We start from the raw sequence: 27,824 nt of genomic DNA, 5'->3' as shown, positions 1-27,824 counted from the left end.
CAGAAGAAAATCTTCAGATTGAGAAAGGTCACATATTTCTTTTCACAGGCGACCTTTCAGGGCCCTTAGTAAATCTTAAAATATGAAAACCTTTCCAAAATAAACAAAAACCTGAACCCCTGGCCAAGAATGGTTACTCTGTGTGTGTATGTGGGTGGGAAGTAATTAGGGGGAGGGAAATCCTCGTTTCTTTTAAGTAAAGATAAATATGGGATAAAATGAATAAAATAGGAGCATTATCTAAAATAAAATAATAGAAGAGGTAAAATGAAAAAAAAATTTAAATATATAAATCACTGTCTTTCAAATCCTGCTACATCATTTAAAACTTCATTTCTTAGAGAACACTGGTGTTGCCTAAGGAAAAAAGTTTATGGAGCAATCTGGGGATTTAAAGGTCCATTTCTCACCTGAAGTTAATTTGCTCTCAAAACTTCCTCCAGTATATGATAGGGCATTAAATAAAGGGCTTCGCTTTTTTAAGTTTATAGCTATTTATTATTTTTGTGTGCTGCATCTATGGTAGCTTTGTAAGGAATATCTTAGAGTTCCTTCTAATTGATATTCTCTCCCATGTCATCTCCACCTATAGTATGCTTGTGAGAAAGTTATTATTATTTTTATGCTGTGTGAAATCAGAATTCAAGAGAAACAATTGGTTTGTCCCAAAATTTTTAAACTACTAAATGATGAGGTGATTTGAAGAATTTTTAGATCACTTTGTTCCAAAGTCAAATGATTAAAAAGTAAAACTGAAAGAGAAATCCACAAATTAAAAGTAAAATCTATGGGATATTTTATTATACTCTGATACCATGGAATTTTAAAACTAGAGACAAAACATGTTTCCTTGTTTTGAAGATCTGAGCTAAAGTTTTCTCTTTGGGGGAATCTTCTCTAATTATACTAACCAAATAGCTTACTTGGTTTGGAATTTTCTATCACAATATATTACTTTCATTATATATTTGCTGTTGTTGTGTATTTTTGTTGTTGTTGTTGTTGTTGTTGTAGATCTTAGTTTTTCTCTTCCATTAGATTATGAAGTTGTCAAGTTGTATGTCACCTTGTTCACTTGTATTGTCCAGAATTTAGGCTACTTTAGACAAGTGATGGACATTCAAATAAATATCTATGGATCAAATGGATGAGCCTCAGAATCTCATCTCATTTTTTCCAGTAACAACAATCTTATTAATGGCAAAAACCCCTAGAATCCAGAAATTCTCTTTCTAGTTGCATGCCCCTTGCTACACTTATGTATTTGCATGCTTGATTCATGTTTTTAATTGTTAAGCTATATGTCGAAAAAAATCTGATGCTTTGAAGTATCTTCAGAAATAGTGATATATAATTCCTGATCCTACTTGCAAATTCAGAGTCTAATAGCAAGGTGTACAGTCACTGGGGTTCAAATGGTTTTTTTTCCCCTCATTAGCAAAAATAGAGTTAAATTTTGTTGGTATTTGGCTTAGAGATGGGGTATTAACTTACCTGTCTCTTAGAAGTCTGCATCTTGTGAACTAAAATCTAAGCCCTTAACCTGGAGATATATATATATATATATATATATATATATATATATATATAACCTATATTTATAAACATGTTGTATCTAAAATTTAGCTCTTCTCCAAATCTGTTGTATCTGGAACACAACAGTTTAGTCATTTTTTATTTTTTTTTATCCAGAAATGTTACTGATATCCCTGTGATTTCTACAGAAACTGCATACACAATTAATTCAGATGTGCTACTGGATTGACCTCAGTTGTGGAGATTAAACCAAATACAAGCTAAAAACAATTATCCTGATGTCAAGCCAACTGTTGTCATTCATGGCTTTTGGCTAATGTAACAAGAGTTCAGAGTCTCTTAATTTAAAGGAATTGACTCTGTCATGGAGTCATAAAATGAGCAAACAGCAAGTAGACCTCTCCAGTTGATTTCTGTAGGGTGTGCTTTGACACAAGGTCCTTTAGGGTTATGGTTTCATTTGACAAACTTTGTCGATCTTTCTGGCAATTCTGGTTTACCCTCACCCAACTGTTGATTAATCTAAATGTCAACTAGCAAGCCAGAACTTCTGTGAGTAACTCATGTGTCATGTAATTCATCTGACATGCCACTGCATCATACCTGCTGTGGCAAATTGTGGGAATTCTGAAGTTAGTGATAGGAGGTGCTGTCAATAATGAGAAGAAAATCTTGGAGAGGCCAAAGAGCCACTTGAAATCTCTCCCAAGAAAATCCAATTAAAGAAAGATACTATGGGTTCAAATTATTTTAAAATTCAGAGATAAAACTCAGCTACAAGACATAACTTCCATGTAAAAAAGTGCAGGTTCTACAAAAGTCTGAGAAACTTTGTCAGTGACTTTACATAAATTATTTCCAACCTTCCCATTGCAAAGATAAAAAATTTTTCTTCAAGAGATTCACTAATTTGTTGAGTTTCTGAGACCATGTCACAGGACAGGGTCTCATTTCCAAAGTCAGTTAATAATTTTTGTTATCCTAAATCATGCTTTTTAGATACTGGGTTGGCTATCCTAATCTTCTTTGTGATGTTGACTCTGATAATAAAATCAGCCCATAACCAGAACTTCTTTTCTTCCTGTCTGGGGCTTATGCATCTTACTCTGAAATTATTTTTTTATAAGCCTCCATGAACTCTAAAAACTTATCTAGCTTGAGCTATATTGTTACAATTAGGTGCAAAGCATGCATCTCTTCCAAATTATAGTAGCTAATAACAGGAAAAACAAAATGCAAGACAGGTATAACTATATTTTATGGGCGAACTTGCTTAGAACTATTCTTATCATCCTTTATGAGTTAGACATATGTTTAAACAGTTAACCAAATCTGTCTCAATTTGAAGTACATATTCTAGGATAGGGAAGAACAAAGCATCGAGACAGATAACTCATGCTATTTGCAGGATTTGCCCTCATTTGAAGGCCTTGGGATGATCCTGAAATTTTTCAAACAAGGGAGGAACTGCCCTAGCCTAGCTAATCTGGAAACAGTAATTCCTTCAATAGGAGGGAGTGAGGGGGTATGTATTGAAATTTTAAAAGAATATTTTATTGAGTACTTAGTAGGCTAGGCAATGTAGCAAAACCACTGCTGTAATGTATCTTCAAAACAATTCTATCAGGAACATATTCATACTTGACAGACGGTACACTAGTATCTCATCTTGAGGAGTATGTGAAAGTTGATGAACCTAATAGAAAACACAATAAATGCTACAATGTGTGTTTTAAGGGGGAGAGAAACAATTTCAAAAGAGGCTATGGTAGATTTTGTATGGCTTCAAAATTATTGGAAACAAAACAAATAAATAAATTCAATAATCTCAGAGGTATCATTAAAGACCTGACTAGCAAAGACTAAAGCCAAAAATAAACAGAACTGCATCAAATTAAAAAGGGCTTGCATGGCAAAAGAAACTCAGGCTTAAATAACATAAAGACATTCTAATGATAGATAAGGGTTAATACTTAAATCAATAACACATTAATACAGCTCAACAACAAATAAGTCCATCAAAAAATATAGCAAGGAGATAACCAGACATTTACATGGGGAAAAAAACAGGATGGCCAGTAGGTATATAAAAAAATTAGATATATATTAGGTCTGGAATGGTGGCACAAGTTGTAGGACATTTACCTTGCATGCACGCAGCTGACCTAGGATGGACCACAGTTTAATACCTGGCGTCTCATATAAGTTCCCCAAACCGGAGTGATTTCTGAGCTCATAGCCAGGAGTCTTCCCTAAGCATCACCAGGTGTGGCCCAAAAACCAAAAAAAAAAAAAAATTAGATATAATATCACACCAATGAGGAAACATCCAGTCCTGGCAGGATGTGGAGAAAAGGGAGTCCTCATTCATTATTAGTGGACATGTCATCTGATTGAGTCTCAAAGAAAGTAGAAATGGATATTTCTCTAAAATTTAAAGGAGATCCCATATAATTAGAGACTCTACTTCTTATCATTTCCCCCAAATTACAAAAAATAATTATAGAGGATATATGAGTATATGTTTATTGAAGCACTTTATACAGTACCCAGGATATAGAAACAATCCAAATGCCCAGTGATAGATGAATGAATAAAGTCATGATCTGTGCACATAATGGAGTACCATGCAACTAGAAGAGAAGATTAAATCATGCAGTTTACTACAATGTGATCAAACTGACGGGTTTCTTGTTAAGCAATGTAAATTAGGTGAAAAAGGAAATTATTCATCTATGAGACCAAAAATAAAGAGACTAGACAATATTGAACAATGACAAACTCTTGGCTTTGAATTTAAAAACTCAGACTACTGGGAATGAGGGAAAGATACAGAGGTAATAAAATGGTGGCTGATAGTGATGGAGGTTCCTTGGGCATTTTGGTGGTGATTGGGTGCAGTAACCTTGTACATGACATGAATAACATTCAGTTTAGCACAGTTATAACTATGTCACCTAAATTATAATTTCTTAAATAAATGTCAATACTTAGTACTGAATTTTAAATAACCTGGGAACTGTTATAGAATAAAAATGGGAATCCTTTCTTTAAGACAACCATGACCATTATTTTAGAGGGTTTACAGAAAAGTATATTTTTTGGGAGAGTGAAATTCCTGTTCTGTGTCCATGTTTCAAGACACAGATTGAAGGCCCTAAATCCCAGAACTTGTTTTTTATGTGTTAGACAGATTAGATGGTACATGTGTCAGGCCAGAATTCTAATTTTAAATCTTGTAGCAAGTTGTGGTCCTTTAGATTATGAAATAGTACAACAGAACCCTTAGTCATGTACTTTGAAATGACATTAAACTTCTATGGCCTCAGAATTTGAGGTTCCTTTAGAAATTTGAGGTTAAATATTATCCATTATACACCACACACACCCACAAAAAAGTTGTAGAGGGTTTAAATGCATAACCATTATTAGGAGTAACCTAAAATGTGCTGTAATTTCTGAATTTTTATCAGTTGCTGCATAATTCTGTCATCTGTAGAATACAGTCCACTGTTTATCAAGCCAGCACCCCAAATCTTATCTGTATTCTTTATTTTGGCTCTATGTGAAGAGCCCCATTAAAGAGAGAGAACAAATCAGCACAGTGAAATTGGGACATTTGTGCAACAGTTGCTGGTTCTCCTGCATTTTCCACCAGAACAGACCTCTGTAAAAAAGAACAAGTTGAAGCATTTCAAATTACCAAAACACACACAGGCCCTCCAATATGACACATTCTCAACAGATGCTTTAGAAATTCACTCTCTAAAGAGATATTTGAAACACACACTTACTTAGTAGTACCTAGCACATACTTAGATGTAAAAGAAACAGTTGTAGTTTTTCTGAATTTTTTATTTTTTTTTGTTTTGTTTTTGTTTTGGGGCCACACCCAGTGACACTCAGTGATTACTCCTGACTATGTGCTCACAAATTGCTCCTGGCTCAGGGGACCATATAGGACAATATGGGATGCCAGGGATCAAACCCAAGTCTGTTTGCAAGGCAAATGCCCTACCGCTCGAACCCCTGAATTTTTCATTTTAACTGTTAGCCTTGTATTTCAATTTACTAAACCTGACAATCCTAACTACATGTGTAGGAATATACATTTTACTTATATAATCTATAAGTATAGTGTGTGCATATATAGTTAAAATGCATCATGAAAATATGTTGGGTATATATAGTTCCAGAGCCTTTTGCCTATCTAATTATGTTCATTGCAGTCATTTTTTGAAGTTAGCATAATGCTACTCATGAGAAATTTCTCTAAACATTCTTATGGGAATTATTTTGTGACTAGGAAAGGTCATAATTTTATTGTCCCATAGTGTGTGTCATTTTTCCTCATGAGAAGTTTTCAGAAATTCGTAGAAAAAAATTAATAGATAGGAAAGAAAGCTTGATTGCAAGGAAGAAATACCTAACAATTCTGAGAATATTAGGGACCGTGTTTCAACTTCTTAAGCATTTGTATTTAAAGTTGTGTTCAAATTCACGTAATGCTTGGCAACTGCCTATATGAAAGTGCTGGTGGTGTTTGTGCAATAGCACAGTGGGTAGGGTATTTGCCTTGCCTTCAACTCGGGTTCAATCCCCAACATCTCATATGGTCCCAAGCCTGCCAGGAGCAACTTTTGAGCACAGAGCCAGAAGTAACCCCTGAGCCTTGCTTGGTGTGTCCCCAAAACAAACAAACAAACAAACAAAAAGTCACATGAGTAGATCCTTGTTATCTCATCAGAGTTGGATTGAGTCCATTTTAGTTTTTTTCTTAAACACCGTTTTTATTCAGAATGAATAAAGTGCTTTTCAGTTACATATTTATTCAATAAAACATTCTTCTTAACTTCCCAATTAAAGAAGAGCCCTTAGTGGCAAAGCACTTGTCTTTTGATGAGCCCAAGGCCACAAGTTTGATCTCTGGTGCTGCCTACATGCTCTGAGGAAGGTCCCAACACTTTGTGGGCCCTGTGAACTACAGTAAAGATGTGGGTGATCTCCAGAGCATCACAGATAACCCTGTGTGAGCTCTGAGTATGATTCCAGTTAGCCCAATTTCAACAAGGAAATTTGATTCAGAAATGCTCTGACTTTGAAAAAACATAGCAAGAATGGCCTTTCTCTGTTGCAGCAGGAGTTTATCCTAGAGGTTAGAACAGTAGAACAGGTCTCTTGGGATGGCCCATCTGGATTTGCATGCTTATTAATGAACTGTGGCTTGTTATTCCTTTCTTAACTGCATTGCCAAATCACTCCATTCAATTTCCTTTCCTCCTCTAAGAAGACAAATACCATTAAACACACTAGACATCAGGCATCATAGAGATGCTAGAGCTTATAGAAAAAGACAGCAAGGACACAGGAGATAAGGGCACATTGTTAGACCAACTGAAATATTAAGAACTGGGGATCTCAGGGTCAGAGAGAGAACATGGTGGCGAAGATGCTTCTTTGCATGCAGTGGACCCCAGGTTAGATGTTGAGCAGTTCCAGAATAGTCTCCTAAGCACTTTCAGGAGTGAGTCCAAACCTCAAAAAGAAAAAGAAAAAAAAATGATGAAAATTCACTTTGGAGGGAACAAAAACTGAAAATTTCAAAATTGGTCAAGAGTTCAAAGCAAGTGTACAATAATATCTGTGTCGGGTTTTGAGGGGTTGTTTTTCTTTTAAGTCAGATGTGAAGGGATGTGAAGGTGTTTAGGAAATTGAGTACTTCCTTTCTTTGAGTCTTTGTTATACGTAAAAATTAAAGAGATGGAGGAATCAGTTCACCCCATGGAACATTATTAGAAAAGCAACACCACTTTGCAATCGAAGAAATGTTTTTCTCTGCTAAAGATACTGGGGTATGGAGAAAGTAAACTTTACCCCCAAATCCCTGCCTTTGGCTATTGCCAGATCTCAGACAGACCTAAACTTGCTAAACTAATCCTCCATTTCTTGCTACATGGTTCTCACTACACCGAGGTTTCCCCTTCCTTCTGCTGCTGCTTAACCTCCGGTGATTTCAGGAAGAATTTCCAGCCCCTTCACTTTTCCTGATACCCGGGAATTCCTGTTGAATTGTGACTAACAAAGTGTAAGATATGAGTCAAAAATCGAGTCCCCCAGAAAGTCATTGTGACTTTAATGACTTGGGCAGTTGTTTCATGCAGCAAAAACAGGAAGATCCCACACAATAAGGCGCCCGTCTCCCAGATGGGGTCCTGCGCAGGCAGACGGCCACCCACGAGGGTAAGTCCCGGGCTGTCTTCCTCCTATTGGCACCATATTTCATCTGTGGCCTTTTCTCACCTCCTGGCTTCATCAGGAGGATATTCCAGGAGGGAAGTGCGGGCGTGATCTGGCCGCCCAGGGGCTGAAGGATGTTTGGGATAATCAATCACTCCTAACAAATTTCCAAGTTACCCCTATGTAATAGTAGATTATATGTCAAATGTAGATTGTGCTTCAAAGAGGCTCTTACCTTTGATACCCATCCAAGATATTATGACTCTTCCAGGTTATCCTTTTACTATATATATATAAATTTTAAATTTTAGGCTTATTATACCCCACAGTGTTTGAGGGTTACCCTCAGCTTTGGGGGATTCACACCTGGTAGTGTTGCTGAGGCCAAATCCAGACCTCCCATTTGCAAAGCTTCCATGTAACTCTTTATGCACTATGTCTTGCCCAAGATTGTTTGTTTCTTCAAAGCATAAAATCAACAAGTTTCCCAACTGAGCTGAATCTCTGAGCTTATTATTCTGGTCTGTCTGTTCTGTACAATTCATTTTGACTAAAAAGTCATCTCCATGAGAGGTCCTTGTTTGCCTTATTGGCACAAATTCTCAACCCTGGTGAAACCTGGAGAGAAAGAAGAAGTGTTTCAGCAAATCAGAAGCAACTAGCTCAGAGAGAATCACTTATGTATAGGGATTCTATATATTCTGGAAATTTAGAGGAAACGGATCATGATGTAAAAACGTTCATATCAAGGGTAACTAAAGTTTAGTTTTTGCAATTTAGACTATGTCTCCAAAATACAAAAAAGATTTTATAGTAATATCCTAGGTAAGTAACCTGGAATTAATCCGTTTCTATAGAGAATAATGTTATTCTCCCTTTATAATAAAAATAACTACAATTTCTACCTGTATTCTGAAATCTGGCTGGGGAACACACTTTGAGAGAGAAAAAGGAAGAGAGTTGTGTTACTAAAGTTCGTTCACAGATTTTATTTGTCTCTGTTGAAAAGGGCTTTGGCTCTTGCTTTGGGGTAGGTTATTTCTACATAGACTTTAACAGGATTTAGATTCTGAAAAATCTAAAGGCAGATTCTTAATGGGAAAAATAGGATCTGTGTAGAAAAGATGACACCTTTATTTTTGAAACTGCTTGCTTCTGTTGGGGAAGGGGGCATTTCTCTGCTGCATTTGACAAAGGAAATCATGTTCATTTCCTTTCAATTCTGTAATGACCTGGAACACAATTTCCCTGGGAAGCTATTTCATTTTTTACTCTAATCTCAACACCAAGCTTGAGAAGTAGTCAGGGAGACTCTGGTGTCTTAGAAAATAGGAATCTGGGGGGATGACAAAGGCGTCTCTTCCTTTGTGGGTGGTTATTTTTCTGAACCCAAGTATTTCCAGTTGGAGCTATTTTTTTCTTAGCCATGTTGAGAGTATTTTTCTTTCTGCAAAATATCTGGGGCTGGCAAATCATATGTCTCCAAAATGTAGGAGGTGGTCATCAAACATCTCATGGAATTATGCTGAATTCCATCAGAGAGGCTGAAAATTTGCTAACATAAGGCTTTACACTCCTTTTGTAGAGGAAAGGAGACAGAGTTTACCAGGCTGCCAGTGATATCTGGGAAAGAAAGTCAAGATTCTCTGACTACAGAGTGACTACCTGTGGCTCTCCTCTCAGAGACCCTGACACACCAACTCAGCTGAGCCTTTCAAGTGTCTTCTCAGACACAGTTCACATGGATCCCATTTGTCCTGCTTTTCCTCACAAAGGCCAACACTAATTGGATTCCTTGGTGTTACAAGAATGTAAAAGTTCCCCAGCTGCTCCCCACACGCCATGTCTGCTGTTCTGAGTTTGTTCAGAGCCCCACATAAGTGGGCCCTTCATAAATGCCTTTTGATGAGAGCAATGATTGCCTTAGTCAGTGTGGTTGGGCCCTCCCTCATGGAGGAGGAAAACCAACGGGGGTTGCTTAGCAACCTGGAAAGGACTGGGTCTGTTTCTGACACCAAGTGACCTCCATTTGCGTACTTCATGTTGTGTTTGATGGTGGCCTAAGGATGACTTTGTTTTTCGGTGTCATTGCCAAGCATTTAGCAGAAGACTCATAGGAAAATGAAATTAGGCATGAGAAGGGAGGGAGGTGGGATTCCTCTGTGAGCTACTTCTGTGAGCACCTCCTCTATCAGGCAGACTCTAGAACTGGGAAGTTCTCTTCTTCACCCTGGTCTGTGGCTGAAAGATCAACTCTTGGTCTCCTACAGTAGGACCTCCAATAGGACCGACAGTACATCCCCACAAGATCCAGTGGGAAGGAGAGGGGTTCATTAATGAATAGGGAGAAATATGGAGTTGAGTTAGCTCTCTCTGCCCCTTATTCTGAGCTGAGGTACCAACCTGGATCAAACCTCTATTACCTATGGTATTTCACCAACATCCCTTACTAACTGACTTTTTCTATTAAGGCAAAAGTTGACTGCCAGTCTAAAAAGTTGACTGTCAGTCTAATAAGATTTTACCCCCACCCTCCATTTTTGTATTTTCCAATGCTCTGTCTGGCATCCTGTTAGGTAGTCAAGCAATATTTCTGAAATAAATGATAAAATGACATCATGGAATTTGTCCAAAGCTGACAAAGTCCAGAATATTCCTAAGCATTGCAAAGGCACCCAGATGAAGATGATTGTTTACCTAGTCCCTTTGGCTCATTCTAATGCAGAGGAGTGAAAGGAATTTCCTTGCTGTGCTTTCTACAAGATTATCTTTACAGGAGCCCAAGTAGTTGGCATCTTTGTGAAAAATCGCCTGAGAGATCCGATCTTGGAAACCTGACTTTTATAACTCCCCAAGTCTTTTGAGAACTGAAATGAAGAAGCCATTAGGGCTGAGTGGTTGTGTCTAAAAAAATAAATCACAAGGCATTCAGAATTGCTGAGAGTTTCCGTATGTAAAGCCCACTAGAGGAAAGGAGAGATTCAGGAGTTCCTGGTTGCTGATACTTATTACATCATGGGGAACCACACACTCATGCAGCAGGGTCACCCCCCAAAAGGGGGTACCTGAGCCTCTCAGAAGACAATGCACAGTACAGAGAAACTGCTGGTAACAGTATGGACTTCACCTTAAAAGGCTCGGTCTCCTGGGCACAGGCAGTGGCAAATCAGGGGCTGGGATGGTGCTTGAAGGGGAGCATTGTCCCCCAGGATGCTCATTTGAAAGGGGAATGCCTGGCAGAAAAGAGAGCCAATAGCTTGCTTGGGGGGCAGGGAGGGGAGAGGGTTGTTGCCATGGCACTATTCCTTTAACTGCAGTGCTTGAAGTCTTGGAAGTCCAAGGGTTGGTTGTCTGAGAAAAGGGTGAAAGAGGGGTGGGCCTGTATAGCTAGCTAATCCCACTGCTGTAGAACTGATTCTAAGCTGTCATGCTCTCTCTCCTCTGTCTCTGTCTCTCTGTGTGTCTGTCTCTGACTCTGTTTCTCTCTCTGTGTCTCTCTGTCTCTGTCTCTCTGTCTCTCTCTGTCTCTGTCTCTGTCTCTCTCTCTCTCTTTCTCTCTCTCTCTCTCTCTCTCTCTCACACACACACACACACACACACACACACACACACACACACACACACACATCCCCCACCCTTGCTTATACCCTCTCTAAACTGATAGCTAGCCTACAGTCAAGGAATGGTCTTTTCGCTGGAAATCAAAATGCATTTTATCTCCCAAATATTTCAAACCCGAGTTAAAAGATGTAGAACTACTAATACCAAAGCAACACAGTCGTTCATATTCCCAAATAATTGACCACGACTTTCTTTGCTCACGCACTCAAGATCTTAGATCTGAAAGCTAGATGCGCTTCGTCCCTTTGTCAGATGCAATCAAATCTGCGTGTTCAGACATGTCCAGAGTGCCCAGAATTGCATTCTGCAAATGAACTACTTTTCCAAAGAAGCCTATGAATTGTCTTTTCATTCCCCTAGCTAGCCTTTGTGGAAGAAGGCTGGATTCTTGCCTTTTTGCTGGTGTGCAAAGGGGGAAAAATATTCCAAAAACTACCAAAAAAAAAAAAAATCTTGCCTACAAAATTCCTAGTGTGAACACAACCACAGTTCTTAAGAGATTGTTTCACATCCAGAAAGTCCATGAAGCCAACAACCCAGCCCTCTGCAGCTATAGGAGCGGCTGCGCGCTGTGAGCCTTATCTGCAGAACCCTGGGTCTCTGCAGTGGAGAGGGTTAAGGCACACCTCGTGGAAATGGGGGTGGGTACTGCCTTCGGATTTACTTAAATATTCATAGGGCTTCCTCCATTTTAATCTCCTCCTTTTAAAAAGATGGCTGTGTTTCCCAGTCTGGCATCCCCTCAACAGAGAAGAATTGCTTATTCGTTGCAGAGTTCAGCTGTGCAGAACTAAGCTAGAGTGGAAACCCCTTCGGCCACCGGGACAATTCATAATTCATAAGCGTTGCAAAGCCAGCCAGCTGCATCCATTCGGACGGGACTCTGGGGGTTCTCGCGCCTTTACGCAGTCCCCCCCATTCTGTGGTTCCCTCTGCCAGGGAGGAAGCCGGGAGACCAGCTTCTTCCAAGCATGGACTGCGGAGATGGGCTTTGTGTGGATGAGGAGATGCCTTAAGTTTCTTGGAGAAGTTGGGACGCGTTTCATCTTTAAGGCTTTCTGATTATTTATTTTGGGGGGAGGTGGGGGGGGGGTCCGCTCCGGGAAGGCTGTGCATTCTGCCTAAGAAATTTGCGAGCAGTGGCCAGGAGAGCTATCCAAAATGCCTGAGGCAAACTATTTGCTATCTGTATCTTGGGGTTACATCAAGGTGGGTGCATTTCGAGTTTTGTGGCGTGTCTTGGCTAGAATGTGCAACCTTGACTTCTATGTGCTTCTTGTGAACCTGTCATGACTGCATGCTGTCATCTCTCAGTCCAACATGAGAATGCTTATTGTCAAAGAGAGACAGGTTGTATGACATTATCTTGAAATCTCAGTGCTGCGTTTTGAATCTCTTGATGTCAATTCTCTTTTTCCATCTCTTTTTCCCTCCTCTGGAAAAAAAAAAGACTATCTTTTCACTTTGATTTTTCCCATAAGCTTTTCACCTACTATCTCTTTTCACCCTTCAGGTTATTCATGCAAATTATATTTTAATTTCCAGTAAATGTATTTTAGAAAGGGGCTACCTCTTCAAGTAACATTAGCTTGACCATCATTCAAATTCCTTTTCCTGTGTTGGTATTTTCTAAAGCAATCTGGGGCTCATTATGAGAAATCTTTATGAACTTCCCCATCCCAGGTGATGTTAAAATAATTTCACATGAAGGGGGGTTATATTCTGTAGAACATGTATCATATATTGAGTGGAAACTACTCATGCAGTTTCATGGTTTATATCAAAGTAAGAAATATCTAAAGTGATCATTCGCATTTTTTTCAAGTGGCTAATGCATATTATTTTGTTGTTCTTTTTAAACAGTTTAAGAGAATGCTGAATCGGGAGCTGACCCACCTCTCTGAAATGAGTCGATCAGGCAACCAGGTGTCTGAATATATATCTAACACTTTCTTAGGTAAGAGATTAACCGGTGAATCTGATTGTTTCATAATTAAGTAGCTTCTTATTTGTTTGTTTTGGATTAATTTCTCCCATTAGGATGAGCTCTACATGGGCTTGGAACAGGGTTAAGTCACAGGAAAAAAAAAAAGACAATCATGAAAGGAAAATTAAACCAGATGTTTAAACAGGAAGAGGAGAAGGTGATGATGAAAATACTCATCCTTCCAGATTGAAGGTTATTGTGGGCTGATTTTATTTTGAAGGATCTAAAATGCTCCTTAATTCTTTGCTTTTTTTTTTTTATCAAAACCTCTAAAAGGGTAGATATTGAGGTTCCAGATACTCTGAATTAAATTCAGTAACATTAGCTTCTCTGACATAGTATTCCTTAAATGATTTTAATAACTGGGTTTTGAGCCAAAGATACTTTCTAGGGTTTGGAGTTTGTATTTTTATTTATTTGTTTGTTTGTTTATTTTGCTGGGGGGGGCATACCCAGTAATGCTCAGGGATTACTCCTGACTGCTCTCAGTATTTGTTTCTGGTGGAACTCTCGGGACCATATGGGATGAGGGAGATCATACCCTTATCGGTCACATGCAAGGCTAGCATCCTACCCTCTACATTATGTCTCTATTCCCAGAGATAAAGATTCTTTATCTTTGATTTGTGAGAGATAGGGTTTGAGAATAATTGTAGGGTCATTTGACCCATGAGAATAAGTTCCAAAAATCATTTCATTGGGTAAGTTATTTAGTCAAGATAAATGGGGAGGTGGAGTGGAGAATATCATATCCAAGGACAAATTTGGCTTTCAACAAGCAGCATCATTATTTTACCCATCTGATGCTTTCTGATGTGCTCTGTGGTTGCCACTGCTGATATTTGACATAGGACATGGTGATTGAAAGGTTTACCTCCATCTTCTCAGTGGTTGCCCTGTGTTCTGCCTGATTTCTCAGGAAAGCCCATCTCCAGTGGAAATCCATCCCATTACATAATAAGCCCATTTGGACTATATCTTTTTTTTTTAATAAAGCCTGCAGAGTCTGCAACTCTGGAGCTTCAAAGTAAATAGGCAGCATTTAGATTGCGATTTGGCTGCCTTTCAATGCCAGCAGAATGATACTTGTTTAGGGAATTCCACTTTCCAGGGAGAAAAAAAATGACCTATTCTTACAGCAGCACCTCGCCCCTCCCTTCTCTTGCCTTAGTTACACATCATTAAATCAATGAGCCTTTGCCTTGATATCTTAAGGAAGCACAAATAGCTCTTCTGCTTTTATGTGAAAAGATCAATCTTATATCTCTTATATCAAAGCAATTCCTACTATGAGCAGATCGATCCTGGCTCCACCTAATGCAAACAGAGATCACCGTTTTTGCACAGCCAATGGGCAAAAGCACATTTAACAAGTATGTGCTTTGCTGCTGTTTTCAGCATGTGAGTATCCGCAGCACCTGACTTTCTGGAGTCAACCTTTGTCAGAGAACAAAGAGATTGGTTTTTTGTTTTTGTTTTTGTTTTTTGTTTTTGTACAAACTAGTTCCAAGAGGCAGCTAGAATCTAACAGAACCAAAATCATTAAGTATGGTGATTAACCTCCCTTAGGAAAAAATAAACCCAATAAGTAAATAAATAAATGTAGGTCCTTTTTCTCAATATGTATTCCCTCTTTCTGCATTTGAAGACATGTGATCTCCCATTTCAAATAATCCCCATTCTATGCAACATCGAATTATTCTGCATAAATTTTGGACAGGTGAAGGTAATTATAATGGGATGATGAGGGAAGAGAAGAAAGGCAATAAAGGTAGAAAAATCATGTTAATTTTTATCAGATTGCATTGTAAAATACTAGCACATTTCAGTCTTCTAGAAGAGTGTCTCACATGTAGAGTAAAATTACACAAAGTTCTGACTCCTCATCATCCCAGACTATACCTAAGCTGCCCTTTCTATGGTTAGATTTTCAGTGTCTGCTTGCAAAGGACGACAGTGTACAATATTAATTCCTATATTTTTTCTTTTATAGTTATTAGAGCTATCAAGCAAGAGAGCTGTAAGATAATCAAGATAGCTCTCAGTCTTAAGACTAGATGATTAAATAATATCTTTCTTGAATATTCCATGTGTTACTTAGGCATATCTCTTAAGAAAATTCAATTATCTGGCTTTTCCCAATTCCCAAACTTATCAAATCAGGAACATATTGTTGGCAAAGGTAAAAGTTGTGAGAATTTTAATTCTTACACTCTCTTAGCATGTGGGATGTGTGTATGTGTATGTGGCTGATCCAAAGAGACAAATTAAAAAATTAAATATTCTTACAAAAATGTAAGGAGGAAAGAATGTCCATAAGCTAATAGACTGACTGTCATAGTTTGTTTGAGAGAAACCTGGCAACTAGGACTCACTAGAATTGATCCCAGGTTTGCAATTTGACCGTCTTCAACAGTAAGCAAATGTTCAACCGAGCAAAGTTTGTTTCCAAACTGCATCTCCAAGACATGGAATTCTAAGTCCTGTCTTGTGAGTGTGTGACTGTGACTGGAGATCAATAGAGGTTTTCTCACACACTCCAGATCTGCCAGGGATCTTCAAGGTTTCAGAGCAATTTTTTGTCTTGTAGGAGAGAAAATGATGTCTTAGAATGGCAAAATAACTTCACTAAGGTCTCAATTGAACCAAAAGGATTGCACTATCTAGATCTTAGCCCTTAGTTCCTCCACATATCTATCATAGGAAAGTTGAACATATGGAAGAAAATCCTATTTTATGTCACTTTCAGATTAAATGTTTTCTTTGGCAGAAAAGTTTTCAGCAATCAGAACTGTTGGACTTAAAATGTTTACTAGCAATTCACAGTAAAAGAAAAGACTCATCTAAATCAACCATTTCAGGAAAAAAAATGAGTAGATCTTTGTGATTTAAGCTCACACTAAAAACAAAGAATAAGAGTCCCTGGAGATAAATATCATCTAAAGAGGAGAGAATTTCCAACTCTAATAATCTGTGAAACTAGTGTGTTTTTTGTCCCAAAAGATGGGACCAGATGGACCAATGAGAGAGAAAATATCTCTTTTCATCAGTACAGCCATTACTACATGGGATGGATAGAAAATAGGCTGCAGACACTCTGGACCTACAGGGAGAGATCACAGAGATAACAAGACATTGCTTGGGTCATCCAGAAACTTATTATTGTCTTATTTCATTCTTTTTTCTCTTGATATCACATAAGGTAGAGAATACATGCTTCAAGAAACAAGGAAGAAAACTTTCAAATTCAGCACAAATACTCATATTTTGCTCATTGAAAATATAGGCTCTTTTTATCTATCTCAGTTATCAATTTTATACTGGTCCTCTGTTTTCATTCTGCATTTGGACCATTTTGTAGATCATAAATTCAGTTAAGGGTAGATGAAAATGTGCCTAGTGTGGATTGTGATTCTTTGAGTTTCCAGTTATTTCCGAATTGCGCTGGCTAAGCACTTAAGAGAGGAAATTTAGAATAGGGAAACCTATTGGGTTCATTCTGATGTCTGCCCAGGGAGACACCCATTAATGCCAAATTGGCTTTCAGTGAATAATGGCTTTCTTCTTTATTGTAATGTTCCAGACCCTATAGTGGTTCAGCTCAATTACACGCCTGTACAGAGAATCTTTAATTAAACAAAGAGAAAGGGCTGCTAGTCCCACTGGAGGTTTTTGTATCTGTAGTGGAAGGAGAATCTTTAAACAGACATGAAGAATGGTGCTTGGGAAAGGCAGGGACTATCATGCCCTTTCATTTCAACAGAAAGTAGACATTATTAGAAGTGAAGTGACAATAAGAAAAGTGATTTTAAAAATAATAAGGTATCTAGTTTGTCCATCAGAGATAGCGAGGCAGGAAGGCTATTTTTTTTTAACAGAAACCATAAGGCCTGTCTGGCTTTCATACTATGAAATCACCCTATCTGAAGCAAAGCAATTGCAAAATAAATATCTGTTGAATAAATTGCCCTTTGAGTTTGGACAAGATGCTGGCTGACTTCATCTGAGAGTGTGGAATGATTATTGGTTCCCTACTCTGGCTCTAATGTGCAGTCATTTGGGAAGCTTTGTTTAAAAAATTGATTCTGTAGGACTGGGAGGGCTCATAGTGTGTATTTTTCAAAAGTTTCCTGGTGTTTGTGCTATAAACCCAAGACTGGAAACTCCTTGGCTAATTGAGATGACTATGCAAGTCTATCCTGAGTTGAGTTGTTGGGCACCTGGATGTATACTGTGGTTCTTGGGATAAAAAGCCTGAACTCTAGTCCTTGGGGCTGGGCTGGAGCAGAGGGTAGGCGACAGCAGCTTGTTGCTTGTCTTTGCTCCTGAGTTGGCCACAGACCCTGGGAATCCAGTGCAGGGCTCTGGGGAATATATGAGGCTCTTCTTTTCTGCTCACATTGAAGGCCAGTGGCCAAGATAATGCTGAGAAGTTATGCTGTGAGATGCTGAAACCTGACATTTTTCAAAGAGAGAAGCTGTCTCTCTGCTGATTCTCATTGGAATTTGCAGAGATAAATGGAGAAATTTCTGAAAGCTGCATTAACTCTTATGGTCACAGTGTACCATTTAGCTCAATGATGTGCCTAATAAGTCATTTAAAAAAATTAACACAGGCATGCCTATGGACTGAAAGAGTTATGCATTTTTTTTCCTGAAGTATTCAGAGTCCATCCTCCTGAGAAGTGAGATGGGCTGTTTGAATGCTGATAGTTTTAATAGTGATGACTAAAGAAAAGAGCTTCAGTAAACAGGTTTATTATATATTATTCTCACTTCTCCTAGTCCAGCTATTACCTTGTTTTATCAGAATTTTTAAAAGATTCAAAAGATGATTATTAATATTTAAGTACAAATATTACAATGCAATACTTATTCAAATGAGGACAGTTGCATTTATTATTAATTACTGGAATTGATAAAAAAAAAAGAGAGAGATGAAGAAATCCTGAAATTATAGCCTTCCTCTAAGCCTCAAATAGATGGAAGCAATTGGAAAGACTTGGAAGCAATTATTTGAAGATTAAAAGTCACTGTTTTTCTAACATTTACACATTCATCTAAGCTAAGTCCCAGCTGAAGTTACATGCATTTTAAGTTAAAAGTCAATCTATATATATTAAAATGGCCAAAATATAAATCTGTTTTTTGTTGTTCTGGGCTTTGCTATATAAAATATTTTTATTAGACAGACATAGAAGTCACTCACTTTAAGAAAAAAATCTGCATATAAATATTGATGCTCTTTCTTCTTTGGGATTATGTGTGTGTGAATCTTTTCAATTATGCTGCAAACACATGATCTAGGATTGCTTCTTGGACCCTGCCTCTTGAATAAGTTTTCCATCTCTTGTAGTCCTCAGTTTGCTGAGCAATAAAATAGAACACGATGGCCAATATAACCTCCTGCCCACCCCCCGACAATTTCCAGGAATGCCTTTGGAAAGCAGGAAAATAGTGGCTTGGTGTTTTGGTTCCAGTGCACATGAGCTGAAAAAAAAATCTCCTTTCTTACAGACAAGCAGAATGATGTAGAGATTCCATCTCCCACCCAGAAAGACCGGGAGAAAAAGAAAAAGCAACAACTTATGACACAGATAAGCGGTGTGAAAAAACTGATGCATAGCTCAAGTTTAAACAATACAAGCATCTCACGATTCGGAGTCAACACAGAAAATGAAGATCATTTGGCCAAGGTGTGTATGAGTTGGGGGTAAAGAGCAGGGAATATGTATAAAGCAGGTGAATGGTCCAAAGTATTTACTAGAATATAGTTGTGACTATATTGCTTTCTAATTAAATTTTAAGAAAGGCTGTAGCCCCTTTGTCCTGATGAAAGACCCTTTCTTCATATCACATATACTCTTTTTGTTTTGAGGTGGGTTCATTCACTCTTAAATGGAAAATCTTGCTGAAAGTATAGTTGGAGTATCCAAAGCAAAGCCAATATGCAATATTTTTATTATCTTGGAAAACTATATTATATTATGTCCTCCAGTATAATCTTGGAGGACTCTATGCCCAGGAAAACTTCTATAACTGGCAGAGTTGGGAAACAAAGAAGAGAAATTGGTAGCATTTATTCTTGAACCCAAACTTAAGCAAGGCAGGAAGGCCAAGAAAGAATGTGTTGCTTCCTCTCGGAGATTGGTCAAGGTAATTACAGTGATCTGTTCAGCCTTGAACAGAAAGATTTAAGGGAGGAATGTTCAGTGAAATTTTCTGAAAACCATCTTTAGAGTAAGAGGGATTTAGTCCTCAGGGGGAGAGTCTGGAGCTCTTCTTTAAACAATAATGAAAATAAAATAAAATGTTCCTTTAATCAGATCATCTTGGAATAATATTATAACGTGGGACTGAATGATGTTTATTCCAGGCCTATCTGTGGACTGGGAGCTTTAGTATAGCTTTTTATATGTGACTGACATTCCTTATCATCTCTAACATGTCATTTGAGTTTAGGGATGGAGAGAGAGCTTGTTTTGCAGGCAGGAGATCCAGTTCAAATCTCGTACCAAATCCAATACTTTGAAGAACAACATCTAAGCCACAAGCAGAGGGTAGCTCCTGAAGACTTCCTTATGTCTCCACACCCAAAACAAAAGAACAAAATTAGAGTTGAATTAGGCACACTGAAGTAGCTGAGTTTCCTGGCCCTGGGTCTTACTGATAGTAACCAAAAGGCAGAGGAGTTTTCCTGAGATTGTTTTTCAGATTGTTACTAATGAGTCAGTCAGCAACAAGAGGCAGAGACAGGGAAACAGGGTGTGTGATTGCTAATTATTTGCATCTCCCTCTGAAATCAACTCAGGTTGATGAATGATGTATAGTAAATATAGGTCAGGAACTCCATTTTTAGACACACACTCTCTCTTTTTGGAAAACTTATCCAGAGCTTATAACTTGCATGAGAAAGACATTCAGCTTCCCGGGGCAACCTTTGAGGGTCTTCATGCTTCTAGAATTCTTGAAGAGACATTGCAAAAGAAAGACTTAGTCTTCTGTTGTCAAACAGTATAACATAGATACAATTAAAAATATTGAGATGGGCTAATAAATTTGTTCTTATTCTCAAATTTTCTCTGATTTTACTTACAGGAGCTGGAAGACCTGAATAAATGGGGCCTGAACATTTTCAATGTGGCTGGTTACTCCCATAATAGGCCTCTAACCTGCATTATGTATGCCATATTCCAGGTAAGTAAATAGGAGGGCATATTGGTTGGCTTTTCCATCCTAGTTTACATTTTTTTGATTTGGCTTTTTTTATTCATTTGGGGACATGTGCTTATTTATTTTCTAATCCATTTTACTACATAGGAAAGAGACCTCCTAAAGACATTCAAAATTTCATCTGACACATTTGTAACCTACATGATGACTTTAGAAGATCATTACCATTCAGATGTGGCATATCATAACAGCCTGCACGCTGCTGATGTAGCCCAGTCCACCCATGTTCTTCTTTCTACGCCAGCATTAGATGTGAGTAGTTCTGACCTCTGTGCACACCTACCCATCCTCTATAAAGAATGTCATTTGACATTTGATATCAACGTAGGAAAAAATGCCAATTAAAGGATTTACATAATTTAACTGGTTCTATTAATAGGCTTATTAAGAAAATTGAATCACATTGATACTTTGCTTTAGAGGAGGTCAAGAGTAGCCTTACCTTTCTCTTATAGAAAATGTATTACAAGCAATTAAAAAAATGCTTTGTTTCTCATCAGTTCTAGAACTCAATAAGTGTGGTGTAGTTCAGTACCTGGTGTACTAGATAACCTCAATATGCACACAACCAGTTGTATTGCCTACACTGTACACCGCATTCTGAGAAATAACCAAGATGGAAAATAGTGTTCTATATAGCTCCTATTAGAAAAGACATCTGTAGACTTAGCCTAAGAAGTCATCAGATGATAAGAATTGAAGAAAAGGCAACTGCATAATTTAGAAGTGAGGAATAAACAATGCTGAAGCCAAGAGGAACAGAGTTCCTACTTTTAGACATTTCCCTACAAGGTGACTCTGCTTCTTTGTGTCCAGACGTGTTGCGCCTCACTCAGGAAGGGCCCACAACACAGACGAGTGCCTGTGTCTAGACCAAAAGAAGGAGCAGAGTTTCCAGGAGTCCATGATCTTCCTTTAGAGGTGACCGTGGAATCAAGCACTTGTACAATGTACAGGCTCTTTCCAGCAGGGATTTGAACAAGGCCTCTGCAGACTAACCTTTGCAGGGTCAGATTGATAAAACTGACCAAAACTCTGTTTTGTTAATATAAAAAAAAAAGTCTGGTTTGATTCCTAGCACCATATGGTTTCCCAGTCGCCTTCAACAGCAATGTACTGAGGGTACAGTTCTGGATATTGCCCAGCAACTTCCAATACCCCCACCCCCCCAAAAAAGATAAAATAAATCAAAGGAGACTCAAAAAGGTTAGAAGGAGATAAGACTGATGCCTGCAAGGAAAATCATTATTATATTTCTACATTTATGTCATGGGGTGATCCAGTATTTTTTACTTAGCTGTAAACCTGTGTTATTGATAGAATCTCTATGGTAGGACCAGAAATTGTCCATGAGTGTAACAGATCTTCATCGATCTTGAGTAGGAGCTAAACTGACCTTCTTTGGAGAAGTAGAAACTGAGCTGGCATTTGAAGGATCAGAATATTTAAGTAATCACAGAGGATGAGGAAAGACATTGCAAGCAGAAAAAAACATGTCAGCCAGAAACAACACACACCTAAATAAATATTAGATTCAAATCTGTGTGTAAAGTAGGGGCAAAGGAGGCTTCTGCACATTATAAAGGAACTGAATCTTATTTAGAAATGTAGCAAATACTGGGAATGTTCCTGGTTAACTGTATATCCGAAATTCAACTATGAAGGACTTTGTAGATCACAATGGATTCAGTAAAATAAAAAAAAAATGTAGTAAATCTTACCCACTAGTAAATACTTAGTGGATGGGAATTAAGTCAATGGATGAATGAATATAGGAAGGGTTTAGACCCTACCACATTTAGTTTTGAGAAATGATTTGTCAGTTTTACAAATGTGGAATTTGTTCTTTTGTTCTCTTAAGTTACTCAGCCTGAAAACACAGGAAGGTTGTTATATCTCAGGGCAGAGCCAGTTGAACTTGCTTCCTTGACTTGTAGGTGCTTGTGTTATATAAGCATCAGCCTGCCATACCACTTAGCCAAGAAACAAACATCAGACACCTTCTGATCACTCACCATAAGCATTATGCTACTGCAGGCTCCATGTAGGCCAGAGTCCTGACCATCATCTCCTTCAGTGGAGAACATCTGATAATAGATATAACCTATACCTTGTGAAACTCCTATTCTGAGGAATTTTGTAAATCATCTCTCAATCTTCCTCCAACAAAAATGAAATGGGATATTTTAATGTCCTGTACTAGCAGGATGAATCTGAAGTTAAAGGAAAATGGACATGGAGTGAAAGCCCTTGTTTTTGTTTTTGTTTTTGTTTTTGTTTTCTGCAGGCTGTCTTCACAGATTTGGAGATCCTGGCCGCCATTTTTGCAGCTGCCATTCATGACGTTGATCATCCTGGAGTCTCTAATCAGTTTCTCATCAACACAAGTAAGTCCATCACTAAAAACGTCATTGGAGATAATTGGATGATTCATGCCTTCTTTTCCTCCTCTTCTTGTAGCATTTTACATGATATTCTACGTAATAGAAAACATCTATCATGTCTTCATGATAGATACTACAAGGGTAATTAGGAAGTAGTCCTTCTGTTCTTCTCAAACTGATCAGACCTTTCCTGAACACTCGTCCAAGGTAGCCACTGAATTCCAAGCTGTAGAAAGAAGCCATAAAAAAAAATTGGCATTTGGAAATTAGGATATGTGAGAAAAGATTAACCTGTGTGAAATCATCCAGTAAAAACATGGAAATAAGGTGATCAAGAATTTTTGTATCATGCAGAGGTCCCACACAGAGCAAATGACCCACTACACTACTCTTCCTCTACTGAGGAAGAAATTCAAATGATAAATGTGACAGAATAGAAATAAAACTCAAAAGATAAAAAAAAAAAGTTCTGGAATATTTTTGTAGTTCAGAGTAGGGATCATTAAAAATCCCACACACTCTTCTACATTGCATGTGTTTGCTAATGAATTGGTCTATCACTGGATCAACCTTCAAAACCCCAAAGAGTACCTCAAAACTTTTGTCATGCTCAAAATATTTGGTATGCATGTTACCAATGATCCTTTTATTTATCTTGCCACACTTTACCAGTAGAAGAGCTGAGGGGTCTAGTATGGCATATTGTCTTGCCTCATTCTACTGAAAGAACATAAACCTTGGGTTTGACTTTCTTGCTGATATTCTAATCAGTTGACATAATGTAGTGTCATGAATCAATCCAGATAGAAGCCAGTAAATAGTCTTTCTGCCCCATATAAAGTCATAAAGTCAGCTTGTGTAACTGTCTGTGATTACAAGGTGAACAGATCATGAGTCCTGAAATTACTTCATTAATCCCACTGCCTTCTCCTGAAAATGTAACATAAAATTCTCAGTTAAAGCCCTAGTAAGAGACTGACAACACCTATAATAAGTAGCATATTTATTTCTTGATTAAATGCAAATATGATCTCACAATTTGGTGACCATATACTCAGTTGCAGACCAGGGTTCTGTCTTGTTAAAGTTATCTATGATTCTTCTGTGTGAAAGGCAGGCGATATAATTTGGATCCAAATTCTCTAACTCCTTGTATTTAGGAATTTTCTACAGACAGTTGAAAATTTAGCATCAAGATTATTCTTAAAAGTATTCTTTTTCTCATTGTATTTATAAAAAGCTCTCCAAAGCGAAATTATTTGGAGAAAATAAAGATTAATAGTGCACTCTTGACTTACTTAAAAATCAAGAGTTGGAGGGCACATGAAGAAGTAACTAGAGATTAAAACAATCAAAAACTGTTGATAGATCACTTTATTGTCTTTTTTGGCTTCTTCTTTTCCAAAGCACAAAACATGAGAAGACATACAGGAAATTAACAAAGTGAGGCACAAGTAATTTAGTTGCTTGGGAAGACTCTATATTTCAGTGTCTCCATGTGAAGTAAAGAAGGTAAAAACAATATTTTAGAATAGTATGCACTTATATCAGAGAATGATGATGGACTGTTATATTCTAGAAGCATGTTTATGCTTCAAAACTGACTCCATCCTTTGGAGAGGGAGGCTATTTCTCTAAAGGGAAAAAGTACCTGAATCTTGAATCTTGAAATCATCTGGAGAGCACTAGATCTGATTTCATCTTGATGAAATGCCAATATTGGAACTACATACCTTTGATTAAGTCTTCTTTTTTTCTTATTTATTAGACTCAGAACTTGCCCTGATGTACAATGATGAATCTGTGTTGGAAAATCATCACCTTGCCGTGGGTTTCAAATTGCTACAAGAAGAGCACTGTGACATCTTTCAGAATCTCACCAAGAAACAGCGTCAGACACTCAGGAAGATGGTTATTGACATGGTAAGTAAAATTTCAGCCTCTCTGCTTTCCTGCCAGGAAGAGAAATTCCAATCTCTCCCATAGACAGAGTTCATTGACATTCTCCTTTTCTTTTTTACCCAAGGTGTTGGCAACTGATATGTCCAAACATATGAGCCTGTTGGCAGACCTGAAGACCATGGTAGAAACAAAGAAAGTTACAAGTTCAGGCGTTCTTCTCCTGGACAACTATACCGATCGCATACAGGTACTTGATGAAAATGATTGACTTAATGCAAAGCCAAATTAAACAACTGAACAAACTGTTCAAACTGAACAAACTGAAAACAAACTGAAAATCACATGGTTCTATATTCCAAGTTCTTTCTACAGTTTGGGGGCTTATTTTAAAGAACAAGCAAAGAAAAATGGGCTGTTTAGATGTGTGCTTTATAAAGCAAAGCACAATACTATTTTGAATTGCTGAGTTCTAAAAATAAGAGGCAAAATCTCTTTGTAATAAGGCATACGTGACTGCTGGTCCCGAAGCTCATGTCTGGATATTAATCCCATTGACTTGAAGTTTGTTAAGTCTGTTTTGGTTATATAAATTGCCATCAGCTGGTGTCCTCTTTCCACAAGTGGAAAATATGAAGACATCTACTTTGAGTAATTTTTTACATTTTTTCCAAACTAGGGAAAGGAAATGATGGCAACATCTGACCTCTAATGGCCTTTCTAGCTTCTAAGTTCAATGCCTGTCAATCTAATAAGACACTCATTTTCCTTTTAGAGACTCTATACTGGTAAATAACCAACTTTGGCTAGCCCCCATTGTAACACTGCCTTATTGGTATACAGATAATAATAATGCAACTAAAATGTTCTTAGGTTTGGTACCAAGTGTACTAGTACAAGAGGGATGGGATGTTCTGGTGATATTTATATCTAATTTTTATGAGGTTTTCCAAAACTTGATGATTTCAGGTCCTTCGCAACATGGTACACTGTGCAGACCTGAGCAATCCCACAAAGTCCTTGGAATTATACCGGCAATGGACAGATCGAATCATGGAGGAATTTTTCCAGCAGGGCGATAAAGAGCGAGAGAGAGGAATGGAGATCAGCCCTATGTGTGATAAGCACACAGCTTCTGTGGAAAAATCCCAGGTATCTCATAGAAGATTCTCAAAGTTTCTGTAGAACTAAAGAATTTCATCTAGTTCCTTTTTTGAAAGCACAGACTATAAAATAATAGAACTACCCATTTAGTTCCATTAGACTCATGACTCATTTGTCTTCTCCAATACACTCAATTTCACGGGGTGGAGAGAAAACAGACATCAGAAACTCATCTAAGTTTGGACTGTGTGTGCTCAAATATTTTAGACAGTGAGCATGATCCAAGCAATGCCAACTACGGGCATCTCTTCCCTTGCATCCATTCGGATTTCACTTTGCTCCAACTTTATCAAGTGCGCACATCATCCTCTATGTGCTGTCTCTACATATTTGAGGAGACAGCCACCAATCTCATCCCCACACAGTTCTTCAACCTCAAAGATAAAGCCTTGTTCTCTATGTTCTTCTAAGGTCATGTCTACACCTCTGAGTACTGACATACTGACATTTTTCAAGACCAGTTGGGCTATCTTTGTTTCAGGACAACAGATGGTCTGGACTAGGTGGTCATGACTGAGAAAGGGTCCATCAGGTCCTTGTCACAAAAGCATTGACTAGTGTTTGCTTGTATTAATAATCATCTTTCCCCCTAACCACTATCCTCATATTTACATATATTCTTAATGTCTATGCAAGTATTTTTTGTGCTTCTTTGGGGAAAGAGTGAATTTGGACTATATCTGGTTGTACTCAGGGCTTACACCTGGCTTTCTGTCCAGGGATCACTTTTGCTGGGAATTGTGGTGCCAGGATAGAATCTGGGTGGGCTGCAAACAAGGCAAGTATCTTACCTGCCATCTTATCTCTCTTGCCCCTTTTTTTGTTCCTTCTTAAAATACCACATTTTTTAATCTATGAAATAGCTCAAAAAAAATCTAAGGTGCTCTATGTTAGGCTGGAAATTAATAAGGTGGTTATCTTTTATGCACTCAACCCAAGTTCGATCTTCAGCACCACTTAGGGTCTTCTGCCAGAAGTGACCCTGGAGCACAGAGCTAGGAATGAGCCCTAAACCCTGCTGAGTGTGGCTCAGACTCCTCCTAAAAAATAAGTTCATGGTAACATTAAGCTAGTCAGTGTCAATTCAATTAAAATAATAGATACATATATGCATATTACAGAATTCATGCTTAGAAAAAATGTCCTTTGATTTAAAAAGACGGGTGTTGTTTTATTATTATATGGTGTTCTGTGTGCTTCTTATCTAGTATCCTATTTGAAACTGTAAGCTGTCTTCTAGACAGAGCATGTTTTCCCTATGTTGTCAGGGAAAGAAGCTATCTTGTTGGTCCCATTTTCTGATTTTGAGAAATGTCCCTTTAAAGCTCCTCACACCCATTTCTGCATGTTGTCATGATGTGGCCTCTGGAATTTCCTGCAGATGGGCTCTGGACGACAAGCTCAGAGAAGTCTGGCCATAAGTCCCATATTAGGTGCTCTTAGGGATGAAGAGATTTCTCATTCTAGAGCTCAGGAAAGAAGCAACTCAAGGCTGCCTTAATAAAAACAAACAAAATGATACTGAGAATTTAACAAAAGCAAAGCACTAGAAGAAAGGAAACTACTACACTGTTAGCTGATTCAATTTTCCCATTGCCTTGAGCTCATTCTTTCTCATCCCTGGAAAACACCTTGAAAATAATCACTACTGTATTAAACACATATTTAGTAAAAAGGGAGGGCAAAAGAATGGATGGAAGAAAGAAAAGTATCTGACTTACCCATAATCAAGTTCTAAATAATTCATGCAAATCAGAGAGACT

The 27,824-nt window shown here is 37.9% G+C and overlaps 1 protein-coding gene across 1 annotated transcript in view; it reads left to right on the top strand.

Annotated features, from left to right (window-relative positions):
- Positions 1-27,824, top strand: part of PDE4B (phosphodiesterase 4B) — a 508,742-nt gene that overhangs the window by 476,967 nt on the left and 3,951 nt on the right. The window contains 8 exon segments of the mRNA XM_049774429.1: positions 13,258-13,351; positions 18,899-19,077; positions 20,480-20,578; positions 20,702-20,866; positions 22,902-23,001; positions 24,767-24,921; positions 25,025-25,147; positions 25,867-26,049. Of these exon segments, the coding sequence (XP_049630386.1) occupies positions 13,258-13,351; positions 18,899-19,077; positions 20,480-20,578; positions 20,702-20,866; positions 22,902-23,001; positions 24,767-24,921; positions 25,025-25,147; positions 25,867-26,049 (1,098 nt within the window).

Source organism: Suncus etruscus, chromosome 6 (assembly GCF_024139225.1).
Source record: "Suncus etruscus isolate mSunEtr1 chromosome 6, mSunEtr1.pri.cur, whole genome shotgun sequence".
Lineage (NCBI taxonomy): Eukaryota > Metazoa > Chordata > Mammalia > Eulipotyphla > Soricidae > Suncus > Suncus etruscus.
Note: the sequence above shows the minus strand (reverse complement) of the source record. Positions and strands in the feature narration are given on the sequence as shown.